This window comes from Tachypleus tridentatus, chromosome 10, assembly GCF_004210375.1.
Source record: "Tachypleus tridentatus isolate NWPU-2018 chromosome 10, ASM421037v1, whole genome shotgun sequence".
Classification (NCBI taxonomy): domain Eukaryota; kingdom Metazoa; phylum Arthropoda; class Merostomata; order Xiphosura; family Limulidae; genus Tachypleus; species Tachypleus tridentatus.
Genome location: NC_134834.1, coordinates 127,411,655 through 127,427,058, shown reverse-complemented (window position 1 = coordinate 127,427,058; position 15,404 = coordinate 127,411,655). Strand labels below are relative to the sequence as shown.

At 36.4% G+C, this 15,404-nt stretch overlaps 1 protein-coding gene across 2 annotated transcripts; it reads left to right on the top strand.

The window, feature by feature from the left end:
- The first annotated feature begins 4,557 nt into the window (after nt 1-4,557).
- On the top strand, nt 4,558-13,008 carry LOC143230272 (uncharacterized). Of its 2 annotated transcripts, none has more exons than XM_076463520.1 (3): nt 4,558-4,785; nt 9,046-9,975; nt 10,158-13,008. In XM_076463520.1, exons 2-3 carry the CDS (start codon nt 9,051-9,053, stop codon nt 11,978-11,980), a joined length of 2,748 nt encoding a protein of 915 aa, XP_076319635.1. In that variant the 5' UTR covers nt 4,558-4,785; nt 9,046-9,050; the 3' UTR covers nt 11,981-13,008. The 2 variants fall into 2 exon arrangements, with proteins under 2 accessions (XP_076319635.1, XP_076319634.1); XM_076463519.1 differs by lacking the exon at nt 4,558-4,785 and adding an exon at nt 5,133-5,601.
- Nucleotides 13,009-15,404: the final 2,396 nt, after the last annotated feature.

Sequence of the window (15,404 nt, the reverse complement as noted above, 5' to 3'; positions counted from 1 at the left end):
AAGCCCTAGTGGGATCAACATGTTATCGCCCTATAAATCTACATTCAACACAGTCTTAAGTACTGACTCAATGCTTTTTAGAAATAAGGAATAACGCTTACATTTCTTAAGCATATACTACTTGCCATATGAGGCCTACCAAGAATTAAAAGAATCTTATTCGCTCTTTCGACAATTTGAGACGTTGAGTCAATAATCAGTACTTTATAACCTGAACCTAGTTTTCTTTTATCTACAGAGTCATAATGAATGAACCAGCATATTTAAAAGTTCAGCCATATGATGGAATTAAATCAATACATTACAGCCACACTGGCCTCTCATAAATATTGTTAAAACGAGTGCTTCAGTGTAAACACCTTAAGTAGCCAGATAAAAGTAAAGTAATTTATCTGAAAGACTTCAGTGAGTTTTATCCGCCTGTATAAGTTATTAAAAAACAGTATTTCTTTTTTACTACCTAGGCATTTCTTAATCACTACAAAACGCCATCTATTAATGATATTGCAGGATAATAATATGATAAGGAATTTATCGTGACAGCAAATACGTGCGTTAGAATCACTGATACTTCATGTGTTGCACAAAGGTTCTAAAGAAATATACAAAAAATAGAAAGAAGCAAGAAAAGTAAGTTTGATAAGTTGATAACAACAGCAGGTCGATAAATGAATACAAACTGCACAATAACTTTGCAGGAAACACGGTTTAAACCATTAAACTATTTAATTTCCTTTACTCAATAATAGTTCAATTCATCGATTAAACTTACATTTTTAAACTGATGTAATGATGAGATATTACAGTACGAAATAGTGGAGAATTTGTTAATACGTAAATTAGGCCTGATTGCAATAATATAGAAAATATGTTTAAAAAAGTCATACCTACTTGTCTTATTGTGATGTTTCAATAAAAACTCACGAAAATCCTTAAACTTGTTATTTATTCTAAAGATGTTTGTTTTGTGTTTTCTTATGGAAAAACTACATCGAGCTATTTGCTGTGTCCACCGAAGAGAATCGAACTTCTGATTTTAGCGTTCTAAATCTGTAGAATTACAGCTGTTCCAGAGAGGGGTGCCCCGGCATGGCCAGGTTGATTAAGGCGTTCGACTCGTAATCTAAAGGTCGCAGGTTCGACTCCCCGTCACATCAAACATGCTCGCCCTTTCAGTCGTGGGTATGCTATAACGTACGGCCAATCCCACTATTCATTGGGAAAAGAGTAGCCCAAGAGTTGACGGTGGGTGGTGATGACTAGCTGCCTTCCCTCTAGTCTTACACTGCAAAATTAGGAACGGCGAGCGCCGATAGCCCTTGTGTAGCTTTGCGTGAAATTCAAAAAACAAATAAATAATCAAAAGAGAGACTATTCCAAAGGTTAAAATGGACTATGCACATAACTGTCTGCCTACTACAGCAACAAGGGGTTGAAGAACGTTATATCTGAAAAAAATATATAAAGATAATGATTTGTTACAGAGGGAAGACTTGGTGAGATAATAAATGTGTGTATTTTCTTATAGCAAAACTAATTCACGGTATCTGCTGAGCCTACCGAGGGAATGGAGCCCCCTGATATTAGCGTTGTAAATCCGCAGACTTACCGCTGTACCAGCGATGGACGTTTTGTAAAGAATATTAAAATTTATCACAAATACAAAGTTTGGAAAAACGTTCTACTAAAAAATAAAGGTGTACGACATTTAAAAAATAATAAATAGAAGCTTACAATTTTATTAAGATTTCACGAATCAATCATTTTTAACGTAAGCAATCAACATTAATGTATGAAATACAAACAATAAGTTTGTTTGTTTGTTTTTGAATTTCGCGCAAAGCTACACGAGGGCTATCTGCGCTTGCCGTCCCTAATTTAGTAGTGTACCGGCGGTGGACGAGAAAATAAATGAACATTAGCATTTATATTTACAGAATAGGGCCCGTCATGGTCAAATGGTTAGAACTATCGACTCTTAGTCCAACGCTCATGAATTCGTATCCCTGTCGCAAGAAATATGCTCGCCCTTTCAGCTATGGGGGCGCTATAAAGTGATTGTCAATCGCACTATTCGTTAGTAAAAGAGTAGCTCAGGAGTTGGCGGTGGGCGGTGATAACTAATTAACTTCTATCTTGTCTTACACTAATAAATTAAGAATGGCTAGCGCAGATAGCCCTCGTGTAGCTTTGTGCAAAATTCGAAAACCAAACGAAATTTACAGAATAAAATAAATAATGGAAAACAAAATGTTAGCCGAGAGTCTTCTAAAAAGTGTGATATGTTGGCATACCCATGTGCTTTCTATATCTTTATTCCCGTTGTAGTTCAGCGGTAATCTCAAGAGCTTATCGTGCTAATATCGGGTTTTGATTACGGTGCAGACAAAAATACATATAAATTATTCTGCAGCTTTGCGCTTAACGACAGACAAACGAACAAATGTTAGCTATTTATTTTTCTGGATAATTTACCTAAGATATCATTTGTGTCTTCTCGTGTAAAGTTGTATATACTATGAAAAAGTGAGCAGCTAACTTTTCCACGTTCAGATCAGGTGACCCTTTGAGGATATAAAGTTCCTTTTTTTTTTTTTTTGGTGCGAACGACTAAGGGTGATGTGGGTAGTGCATGTACCCTAGGAAAAATTGTATTATTGAACTTTGCACATAATGCTGTGCTCTTTCACTCTGGAAGAGCTGAGGGGTCTCAAAGAAGTCCTCTTAAATATTTCTGGTACTTTGCAAGCCTAATTTTTTTCAGAAATAAAAATAACCTGAAACTAGAGCATCCCAAATTGTTGATCGAGTTATTTCAGTCCGTGGAGGCACAGACTGGGGTTTTCAAGATGGATATTGTTCTGACAAGTCTACTTTCAAATAGTTGACTTTCTTCTTTTGGAATATAAAAGAATATTCTTATAAGCGGAAACACTCGAGTTCTTGGATCTTATGAAATCCACTATTTAATTAACGACGTCATTTAAATAAGTTGTTACACGTGTTTGATGAATCTCACGTTATAACGTATTTTCAAGTGAACTGATAAAACGAAGATAAGTGAAAATAACTGTTTCGAGGTGTTTAAGTTGCAGGAGCTGGTGGAATAAAACAAATTTATTATGAAAAATACATTTTGATTCGTCTGAGTTTTCTTCTACATCTACACAAACCATAATTATCATGATGTTTAATTTATTTATTTATAACTTGCTCACTGATTGGTTTTTGTTCGTTTTTTTCGCAAAGCTACTCGAGGGCTATCTGCTCTAGCCGTCCTTAATTTAGCAGTATAAGACTAGAGGGAAGGCAGCTAGCCATCACATGCAACCGCCAACTCTTGGGCTACTCTTTTACCAACGAATAGTGGAATTGACCATCACTATATAACGCCCCCACGGCTGAAAGGGCGAGCATATTTAGTGCGACGGGGATTCGAACCTGCGATCCTCAGAGTACGAGTAGAGTACTTTAACCATCTGGCCATGTCGGGTCATCTTACTAATTCTAGTAATATCTGAACGTTTTCTACATTATAATGCGTTACCCTTTACGTTTTTCTTCACTTTGTTCCCAGTGGGTCAGCGGTAGGTTTACTGACTTACAACACTAAAACTTAGGGCTCGATTCCTTGCGGTCGACAAAGCGCAAATAGTTTACTGTGAAGCTTTGAACCAATACAAACAAACAAACAAACTCCTCGCTTTTCCTGCCGATAGGCCCTCCTCGTCGGATAGGACGAGATTATGGAAGCATACGCCGTCACGTCCAAAGTGATTGTTTGTTTTTAAGTTAAGCACAAAGCTACACAATAGGCTATCTGTGATCAGACAACCACAAGTATCGAAACCCAGTTTATAGCATTATAAGTCCGCAGACATGCCCCTTGTACCTCTGGAGTGTGGGCACATCTAAATTAAATTGTTGACTAGTGAACTTCGTAACACGAAACAAAAGATTTCCACAGGAAACAGCAAATACGTCATGGTTTCAAATCGAAAGATGAAGTTGTTATATTTTACTAAAAGCAATACGATGATGAATGAGATAAACAGAACAACGAAAGGTAATTTTAGTCAACACATAAAAAAATCTCCCCTTCCCCCCGGCAATGTTCACATTTTATTACTTACACGTAAAACGTGTGTTAATTACCGCTATTACTGACATAATTGAAATAAATGACATAGAGAAACATAGAAATATTTAACTTAATCAGAACTATAAATAACAAGAAACATTAGCATGTTTATATCTGCAGTAAAGCTACTAATGCAATTTGCTGTCGTCCCTAATTTTGAACTACTTGCCAGAGAGATGGTAATCAATCAGCAGCACCCTATCACCCACAGTCAGAGGCTGACTGTCATTTTTATAATGCACCCACATATTAACGTGGGGAAGGAGCGAAATAGTTTGTGTAACAAATGGGCTCAATCCTGACCTGTCAGGATTGTTACGTGTAGTAACACGGTCAACCCTCACCTAAATAAATTATCCAAATCTCTAATTCCTGCCCGTAGAGCAAAATAAATCACCCTTTGAAGTTGTTTATTTGAATAAGAAAAAAAACAAACAAGTAAACAAGTGAGCAACAGAGTAAAAATAAGATCTTAAATGGAGACACTTAAAAAACAACAACCAGGAAGTAGTTCCAATAATCTTAAAGATTCCCGACTTTTCATTGGTCGAAGCGGTGTTTGAGGTTATAGATACGTACGAGTACTGGATCTGAGACAGTAAAGTAGTCTGTTGCGTAAGCTTCGATGTGAGTCGCTGAGTTATGTAAGTATGTTTATCGGTAGTTAGTAGTTAAGTTTCATTACGTTGTAAATGTTATAAAATGGACAATAATGTAATACTAATATACTTGTTATCAGTACTGATCTATGTTGTTAGATCCTATCCATTACTTCAATAAAACTGACGGTATAGAAAACAAAGTGTGGATCATTTCGAACGTTTCACGGCTATACAACCTTTCTACATCACAAAAAATAGAGATGTGTCACGCGAGTAAAAGAAATGGTTGTTTCCTGCGCAGTGTACTCGTTAGGAAATTAAGTCTATTAGCTCTAACATATTCTTGGAAGCAAAACTATAAAAGATTACTTGCTTATCTTGCGCCATTATTTGATTTACTTTTGCGACAAGCAAGCGATAGGACCTTATTAGATAGCTTTATAATGCTCTGTGAAAAAAAAAAAAAAAAAAAAAGTCTTGCATGTAGCCTCGGGGGAATCGCGCTAACCAAGATAAGTGGATTAGGGTGTAGTTAGTGAGAAAAAGTTTGGAATATATGTAATATAAAACGGACATCAAATGACCAGTGAATGCTTAACTTCAAGGCCTAAAAAGGTACTTTGACACCCCGGGGTGTTGGTTGGGAGTGTAGTTTTGTTGTTCAGTTAAGATGGTTTCTTTGGTTTGGTTTGAATTTCATGCAAAGCTACTCGAGGGCTAACCCTCGTCTTGAGCCTACAGCTACATTCCATTCAGCAGTACACCTGTAACGTAGTACAAGAGGCTAACTAACTTCAAAAACCTTCACTCTCGACAAGGATGAAGTGATCAGCTGTTAACATTTTACTCGCAGTTTAGGTAATTGATTTTTTTTATAAACTTTAACTGTTTAATTATGAGAAATTACTTGAACATCCCAATACGCTCTTAAATAACATTTGGGATAGGCATCCGAACAGGGATCATCTCAATTATGGTTTGTTTTTGGTTGTTTTTTTTTTATCCGCGTCAAAACATTCTCTTCAGTCTAAGTTTGCGACAGAGAAAAACAACAGTGTTTCGTTGTAACAAAAAAAGTGTAAGTACGATAAGCTAGCTTAATTACTGAGTTGGGATGGATAAAATAGGTAAGGATACGAACTCGAAGTGGGATACCAACTGTCCTACTTGTTTTAAACTAAGCTGGAAACATTTTAAAGGGTTTATTTGTTAAGTGTTCTCAAATTAGATCAGAGATAGTGAACTTCATACAAAGCAGGACAGTTACAGAAAAAGTTTTAAAATTCGTTTGTTTTACTGCAATTGTTGTCGAAGTGCTTATTTACTTCAGGTAGGGGCTAGTCATATGATCGGGGGTAGGCCCTCCTTACAAAAAAAAAAGTCTTACTTCAAAAGTTTTAAGAGTTGGCAATCCTACTTCGAAGATAATGTTAAGCCTATTAACATTTCAATATTCGTGATTGTGAAAAAAAAAAATCCGAAAGGGATAATATTTTTCTACAATTTTTCTTTTCTGGAATATATTGTAGATATGTTTTACACCAAATCTCCCAACTGTGTAAGTGACCTTAATTTTGTGCTCATTTTAAATTAAGCCCTGTTCTCCTGTCACGTGTCCTAAAGTGGATAAACTACCAACATGTTTCAGCTAATAGGTTCAGTGCTCTATAATGAATAAATGACCACGCGAATAATAATTTTCCTTGTTGTAATGAAATGTCGTTTTAACTGACGTTTTAAACGCATGCGCAAAATAATGTATAACTCAGTCGTCCATTCTTCGCCACTGCTTAATAGACTGCGCCTTAAATGTCTGTTCCAAACACTTCAACGTTTTGTGGAGCGCGTGCAGCAGATAAATGCCATGTACGAAAGAAAGTAGCTTCAGGAGATACGTTCTGGATTTTTAATTTCGCGCAAAGCTACACAAGAGCTATCTGTCCTAGCCATCCGTAATTGAGCAATGTAAGACTAGAGGGAAGGCAGATAGTCATCACCACCCACCGCTAACTCTTAGATTACTCTCTTTACCAACGAATAATGGGATTGACCGGCAGAATTATAACGCACGCAGGGCTAAAAGGAGTATGTTCGGTGTGACACGGATTCGAATTTGAAATCCTCGAAGTACCAGTCGAGCATTATAACCACCTCTAGCCCACCTGAATGTTAGTAGGAAATTTATTTTTTTCTGAAAGAGGGGCCGGCCAAAGGCTACCTGCAGGTGTCACCTGCTTTAACCACTCATACCCACATACATAAGTGTGTTGTCTGTTAGTCAGCCTGTAGATACTAAAAGGACGTCGCATATCGTATAAACGGTGCTATTTGTGCTGTCGTGACGTCAATAAAAGGTACATATGGTTTGCTTTGAATTTCGCGCAAAGCTACCCAAAGACTATCTGCGCTAGCTGTTCCTAATATAACAGTGTAAAACTAGAGGGAAGGCAGCTAGTCATCGTCACCCACCGCCAACTCTTGAGCTACTCTTTTACTAACGAATAGTGGAATTAACCGTCACATTCTAACGCCTCATGGCTGAAATGACGAGCATGTTTGGTGTGATGGGGATTCGAACCCGCGACTCTCGAATTAGGAGTCGAGTGCCTTAACCTCCTGGCCAAGCCGGGTCATGTACATATGAATTATAATCTCTGTAGACTACAACACAAAATTAGATACGAACTTAAAAAGCAAGAAAAATATCTGTTAGTCTTAATTTCGGTTTTATTTACTCTTGAAACGGAACACTTTCAGGAATTCAGTCCACGGCCCGGCATGGCCAAGTGTGTTAAGGCGTGCGACTTGTAATCTGAGGGTCGCGGGTTCGCATCCTCGTCGCGCCAAACATGCTCGCCCTTTTAGCCGTGGGGGCGTTATATTGTGACGGTCAATCCCACTATTCGTTGGTAAAGAGAAGCCCAAGAGTTGGCGGTGGTGGTGATGACTAGCACTGCTAAATTAAGGACGGCTAGTGTAGATATTCCTTGTGTAGCTTTGCGCGAAATTCGACACAAATAAACATCAGTGGTTAATCGGAACAGCGAAGATAGCCATTTGTTTAGCGTTGAGCAAGTCAACAAACAAAAAACCGAATCTACCAATTAGACTAGGCTGTAAGCTGTGTCCTTCTCAAAGATCTAATGACGTTTAAAATTTCGAGAAATGACCACAGATATCAGTTCCTCCTGCCCAAGATGCTTAAGTTCCCTTTACCAATGTTTACATTCTTATTATAATTTGAGAAGTTAGTAACTTACCTTAATGAATTCCAAATGCCCTGATTTGTCCTATATTAGTGCACCCAAAACAATGGATTTAGGCAGGATATAAACATACAATACAATTAGTGTATCTAAATACAGCTTTAATTTGAAACATTTTGCTCCACAGCCTCAAACTCCAAAAATAACACCTCCCCACCTTTATGAATGTTTGAGAAAATTGAACAGCATTTTAAATAAAGTGTCACCTAATTACACTATATAACACAAATTTTGTTCCTGGATAGTATGTGTTATTTCTTAATTGCTTATGTTGTAAAAGTACAGAAAATGGCCATTATTCCTTCAAACATTGCTTTTGTGACCTGGATAATGAAATTTAGAAATTAATCAATTTTCTATGTAAAAACGGGCAAATTTGCACATTTACATTTACATAAGGTCTGAATAAAACAACATATGAATCAAGATTTACATGTATTTATACTAAAGTTATACAAGAATCTTTAGAAGTGAGTAGTTTTTTGAGATTTTGCGACTGTAATGTACATCACTTTCATGTATCAGCCCCCAAATATACTCCCATCATGTTTCCCTATACGTTTCCAGGTCACAAAAGCAAAGTTTTAAGAGAAAAATAGGTTTTTTCTATTTATTTTAGGCATAAGCAATTGGAAAATAACACTTTCTGCCCAGTAACAAGAAAAAGTAACATTTTGTTACGTAGTGTTATTAAACAACTTACCTTAACCATTTTGCTCTCAATTAAAAAATATCCCGAGACACTCTAAGTTTGTGTAAACGTATAGATGTTACTGTTTTGTTTTTTGGAAGTTTTACACAAAACAAGGTAGAAGAAAATTTATCATTGTTATTATATACGCGTAGCATTTTTATATTCTTAGGTCAATGGGGAAAAACATCCTAACTGTTTTGGTAATTGAAGTGCCCAAGATTTTCAAACTTTTAGTTAGAACGAGATTTTTTGGTTATTTTGTGTGTGCTTTTTTCTTTTTTTGTGATACTGGAGATTGGTCCTCTCCTTATTCAACAACGAACTTCCATGTTATGATTTCAGGTACTATGAATACCAGAGAGAAAGTACATTTTTATGTTGAGCAGAGGGGCTGTGAAGTGGAAAGTTCTGTGCATAATGCATTAACAGAAATATCATCTTCTGGTGTATCACTTACAGAACCAAAGGAGATCATTTTTGGAATTGCAGGACAAAATTGGGGCCACAAAGATGTAATAATAAAAATTTTGAATTCAAATATTGTTTTTAAGTTGGGGCTGGTGATAAAGAAAGATCCATTTACTGAAAATAAGTTTAAATGCCCAAATAATTCATGCTTGTTTCAAAAAGCGACACTTAAAGAGCTGGCCGAGCATCATTTCAGAAATCATCGAAAACTAAAGGATGATGTTCCATTTGATGATGTTATTTACCTTTGCTGTAACAAAAAATTCTTATTCTTTGAAGTATATGCTTGGCACTTGTTTTACGAACATCAAAAAACAGCAAAAGTGGATTTCAGGTTGGAAAGGATTGTAGAAGGGACCAAGTTGTTTATCAACAGATGGTTATATGAAAATAAAAAGGTTATCTCTCTTCAAGATTTAGTAATGACAGCTGTTAATATCATTTGCAATTTTGGAAATTATTACATTTTTATGTGGAACTGTCAAGACTTTGCTACCTGGTATTTGTCCACACTCGGTCTACCCTTAGAACTTCTCCCACCTACCCTAACCGACCACACAACAGGTACAGGAACAACAGGAAAAGTAATTCAACAGTTGAAGTCGAGATGGTATAACTTGCATACAAACATGTGGGACCCTCCAATAACAAGTCATGAAACTGGAATTTGTCTGTGTGCTTATTGTGAGTTTCTTCCACCGTTATCAATTAATGCTTTGGTAGAACATTTGCGTATTGCCCATAATGCTACTCCCGAAACCATGAAGGACAAGCTAAATTATAGTGAAAGAGGAGCAGCTCATGGTAAGCACTAAAATTGTTTCTGGTTTGTTTTTCTGTTAAATCACGTTTCTGTATCAGATATTTTTGCACACTTTCAAAAGGGAAGTGGATAAGTAAAATTAGACAAGAGTAATGGTCTGGCAGTAAAATGCTCATTATTTTTAAATAGTTTTCTAATTTCTGTTTATTTTTTTCTATTACAGAGCTAGTCAAAGCATTAAATCCGAAAAACCTGAAGTATGTTGTAACAGGGAAATCGCTTATGTTGGACTTTTACAAGAATAGAAAGTATACAGTCTACAGATGGCAGAGTACAAAAAGTGTTGCTGCTCACGTTTCTCTTGTCTTACAGCCATGGAGTCTTCAGACTGATAATAATCAAGAATGCAAAACCACTTACTCTAAACCTTATGATTACTATCATACCGTGGAAATTCAGCAGCAGTTTGGAGAATGTGATGATGTGGATCATAACCTTTTGGTGTGTCAACCACTGGATGAGGTTGACACTGAGAAGCTGAGAGTTGTTGGAGTTATCTCATCTGTATCTATCGAAAATTTGCTTAAATTACTTGTAGAAATATACATTGACTCGCTTTATTCTGTTACTCCTTCTGATAACTGTTTAACCTTTGCTCAACTTCTAGAAATGAAATTGGAGCAACATTTCAATCTTGAAAGGGAGGATGCCGACTCTGAAGAGGTTAGTTTTAAAGAACTTTTATCGTGTTTTCATTTGGGGTTTGTGCTGTTTCTGTTGCAAGGAGCTAGTTTATGTCACTTCATTCCAGCCATGTTTGCAGCCACATTTCCATTCACACAGCACTATTTGGTCTTCTATTTTCTTATTCATGTGGTGTACAAACTGGTAATTCTCATATATGACTTTAAACGCTATTTTTCCAGGATACTCTTGACAGAAAGTCAAATCAGTTGGAAAACTGCATGGAGTGAGATTAGTCGTGTAATTTTGCTGTACCGTAAGAAGTTTGTTCTTGAAATGATAAAGGTATGCTTCCTTCTTTCCGAGATATGGGCTGTACTGACAAACCCTGAAGACGTTCCAGCTCTTTTTACAATCCAGTTTTCATTTTTTATGTTTGAAACGCTAACCTCAAAAGTAGCAGAATTTTGTGATGAGCAAGGAGGCAAATATGCCCTCCACCTTAAACTTTGTTTCGATCACAATAAATATCCATCTCGAATGTTGGAGTTGACAGGAACTATAGGTGACTGTGTTATTTTGATCTTGTTGTTTCTTTCTTTTTGTGGGATTTCCAAAATACTTTTACTTTTAACTCTTGGGCCAATGGCTCATTGGTATTTCTTAACAAGTAATGGCAGATATAATAAAACATTTAGCACGTTCCTTCCAAGTCTGATTTTATTTGGTTACTATTTTCCAAAAACCAAGTCTTTTATATGGAATGTCATGTTTGTTTTATTTACTTTTGTTGTGGTTGCATTTTGTTTCTCAGAAAGCCACTTACATTTTTCTGCATCCAACTCTACCCATTGTAGTTTTTTTCTTCTCTTCAGCGTGGTGAGGGTTATATACCTTTATGTAGAGCGTAAACCTCATTGGTATGGTATTATACAAATGGCAAAAAATCAACTAAATGTTGAATGCTTTCCAGACTCTGAAGAAAAGAGAGCTAGTGTAGTTACATTAAAAGAGAATATTAAAAAAAAATTAAAATCTCTCTCAACTTTTATTCATTTATCAGCATTTCTGGTTATTGTACTTACTTTTGTAACCATTATTGGCATGTTTTATGTTTGGCAAACGCATCATTGCCTTAATACTGTACTAGCAGTGGCAAGTTTTATTATGTTTATAGATAACAAAGTTACTTTGAATTGTAGCACTTTGGCATTATGCATCCTGGAATGTGCATTACACTTGAAATATGACTGTAAGTACTATGGAGCAAACGAAACTAATCCTGGAGATAAATATCCACCACAAAGAGACTTTTTGGACTATATTGCAGATATGTGCGACAGGAGAAAATCAGTTGAATGAACCTCAACTAATTAATTTTTTAAATAAAAAAGATAATCATCCATCGCATTCTTGATACGTTGTTTATATTTTGTAGTTGAAATTGATCTCTGTCGGACCTTTTAAACTTGAATAGATTATGAAACGTTTTAAGATTAGCACTGGTTCATGATACAGTGACTTTATCATACTAGACTTTCATAAGTGTTATTGTTTGGTGTATTATTGAAATATTCTGCAAGTGTACAAGCTGGTATCTAAGTCTAGTAAATATATATTAGAACATAAGCAAAACACGTATGAAAAAAAGATAGGTTGCCATTTGGCCCATTGAGATCGCTACCAAAACATGAAACAAATGAAATGTGGCCTTTCATATCCATAAAGCTATCTAAAATACGTTTAAAAGAACTCTAACTATACATACCAATTTATCAGGCTGAATATTCTAAAAATTAATTTATAACAACAGTGCAGACTTGTATCTAACTGAAATAGTTGATCCTGTTAAAAAAAACAAAATTAGTAAGTTTAATACAGGATACGAACTGTTCCAAATTAATAGTTGGTCTAATTATCAAGGGCCTGGCATGGTCAAGTGTGTTAAGCCGTTCGACTCGTAATCCGAGGGTCGCGGGTTCGAATTCCGGTCGCACCAAACGTGTTCGCCCTTTCAGCTGTGGGGGCGTTATAATGTGACGATCAATCCCACTATTCGTTGGTAAAAGAGTAGCCCAAGAGTTGGCGGTGGGTGGTGATGACTAGCTGCCTTCCCTCTGGTCTTACACTGCTAAATTAGGGACGGCTAGCGCAGATAGACCTCGAGTAGCTTTGCGCGAAATTCAAGTATAAACTAATTATCAATTTGTGCCTGTGATAATTTCTGAAGGTTTTCTAGCATTTTTTTAATTATCACCATCTGTCTTTGGACAATTATCGTGACTAATATTACAGTTTGACAGCATTGAGGAAGTAGAGACAATGGTCTAGTCTCATTATCAATCTGTATTCATTCTTCATATTTTCAATGAAGCAAACTCTGAACAAAATCTGCCTAGATGCATTGACAAATGATTTATAGCTTACGTTATCTATACGTGACAGTCAAACATGTGAGCATGATTGATGTTAAGAAAAATGGGACATGAAAAAAATTCTAGTCATGTTCGTTCCAAATTTCTTCTAAAATTACAAGTCATACAAGACTCATTATATTCATGAAAGAGAAGCTATATAGCATCAAAAACATGAATGACTGAACATGACAAAAATAATGAAAGATTACAATAATGATTACATAACACTGTGCAAGTGTTAAAATTTATCCAGTGTGGCCACAACCTGCCACAGTGTTATTTTATCTATATTCAAATCACCTACTACACCATATTTTTTCTACTAACAAAATAACATGCTCTTGGCAACATTCTTAATGATGTTTTATATTGGCCTAATTTTAACTTTGACAAATCTGGAAAGCAGTAGCACCTACACATGTTAAAGAGGGTTGTTACATCTGTCGTTTGTTTTATTTTGTTCTTTCAGTCCTTGCAAGTCTGGCATGGCCAGATGGATAGGATGCTTCACTTACAATCTGAGGATCCCCGGTTCGAATCCAATCCCATGTTATAATGTGACTGTTAATCCCACTAATCCTTGGTAAAGAGTATCCCAAGAGTTGGCAGTGGGTGATCATGACTAGATGCCTTTCCTCTAGTTTTCACTGCTTGGATAGCTCGGCACGAAATTCAAAACAAACAAGCACCTGCTGTCCATTTCCAGAAGTCACCTGATTTGACCATCACGTTCACTTCATAGTTCTGCTCAACGATAGATGTCTTCTCACCAGAAGATGATTACCCTTGGTACTCAACAACTATCACTTCATCAATCTTGTCATGCTCCCTTTCGCCTATCTCTAAGTGCTGCTAATTTGCTGAATTTTTAGTTTCATCTTTGGCCAGCGTGAATGTGAAAACGGTGTCATCTTTAATCTTCAGATGATGAACTCGGGCTATACCTTTCATAGCAAACACCCCGTCAAGTTTTAGTAATTTGTTAGTCTTAATTATTGCAGTTACTATCATCTGCGGCTCTATAACATTTAACATTTTTGCTGAATCTTCTGCAAAGGATGTTCCATTAATAACCAGTGATTTCTGAGTTTTGACATCTGCCGAACATGCCTTTTCCCTGCACCGTGTTGGACCCTTGCCGAGGGAGAAGGCGACAAAATCCAGTGAATTTTGATGATGTGCTTTCTTTCCAGAGAATGAAGAGCTATAGTTATGTAGCAATTCTTGGACTGTGGTGCAGGCTCATCTGACCTAATGAATACTGCCGTGATGGTTGTAGGTAAATCATTTAGTAACTTGCTGATATATGCTAGCAGAATCTCTTTAGTATGGGTCAAGTTGTCTGATGAAATAACTTTGGAGTGAAGTTTCTCAGAATGCCAAAGAGCTGCAGTGAAAGATCTGACTTTTCTTGCTTCCAATGGTCACTTCGAATTTTTTCTTGATAAGAGAAGGCGCAGTTCTCAGAGTAATCCACCAGAAGTGGTGATTTAGATTCATCAAATGATGCAAATCCAACAGCCTCTCTTTGTTACCGGTATGCGGCAGCTTAGTGTCACTTTATAAACCAATGTTCCATAAATAAGTTAGCTTTTGGGGCGGATGCTACATTGGTAATTAGGTACTGAGAATGTGCAAAGAGATAGGCAATTTGAAGCTTCCATTTTACTTTACTTTATTCTAGCCACTAAGTTAGTCACAAATATAGATCTTATGAATCAATAGCCAGTGCAGTGGTTTGTTGCGAATTTCGCACAAACTGTTCGAGGGCTATCTGCTCTAGTAGTCCCTAATTTAGCAGTGTAAGACAAGAGGGAAGGCAGCTAGTTATCACCACCCACTGCCAACTCTTCGGCTACTCTTTTACCAACAAATAGTGGGATTGACCGTCGCATTATAATGCTCCTACAGCTGAAAGAGCAAACATGTTTGGTATGACAGGAATTCGAACTCGCAACCCTCAATGCAGTGGTACAAGGAAGTTCCAGATGTTTGGTTATTTCAGCTTTAACATAGCCAAGCCGACTTGGTAACCAAATAAGGGAAAGATTTGAATTGAAGTGCTGGTTTCAAGAAACTATATGGTCTGTTCTTTCAATTTCACAGATGGTTATTCCTAATTATGATTATTTTCCACCTTTGTCCTCTTCGTGCCCCTTTAGTAATTTATGAATTTTTTTTAGTTCTATTGGAATCTAGTTATCAGTATTTATCTCTAGTAATTTCAATTTGTTAAAAATAGTTTTAAGGATTTTCTAACTGTACTGTCAAGTTTGTGACAGTTATATATGTTTTAAAACTAATGGCAAATTCTTCAAAAATTTTGAAATTTATTTACTACTAAAACCACTTAAGTTTAAAACTATTTC

Coding starts and splice junctions, on each gene's coding strand:
- LOC143230272 (XM_076463520.1), top strand. CDS start 9,051: ATGAATACCAGAGAGAAAGTACATTTTTATGTTGAGCAGAGGGGCTGT. Junction 9,976..10,157: donor TGAAAGAGGAGCAGCTCATG/GTAAGCACTAAA, acceptor TTTCTATTACAG/AGCTAGTCAAAGCATTAAAT.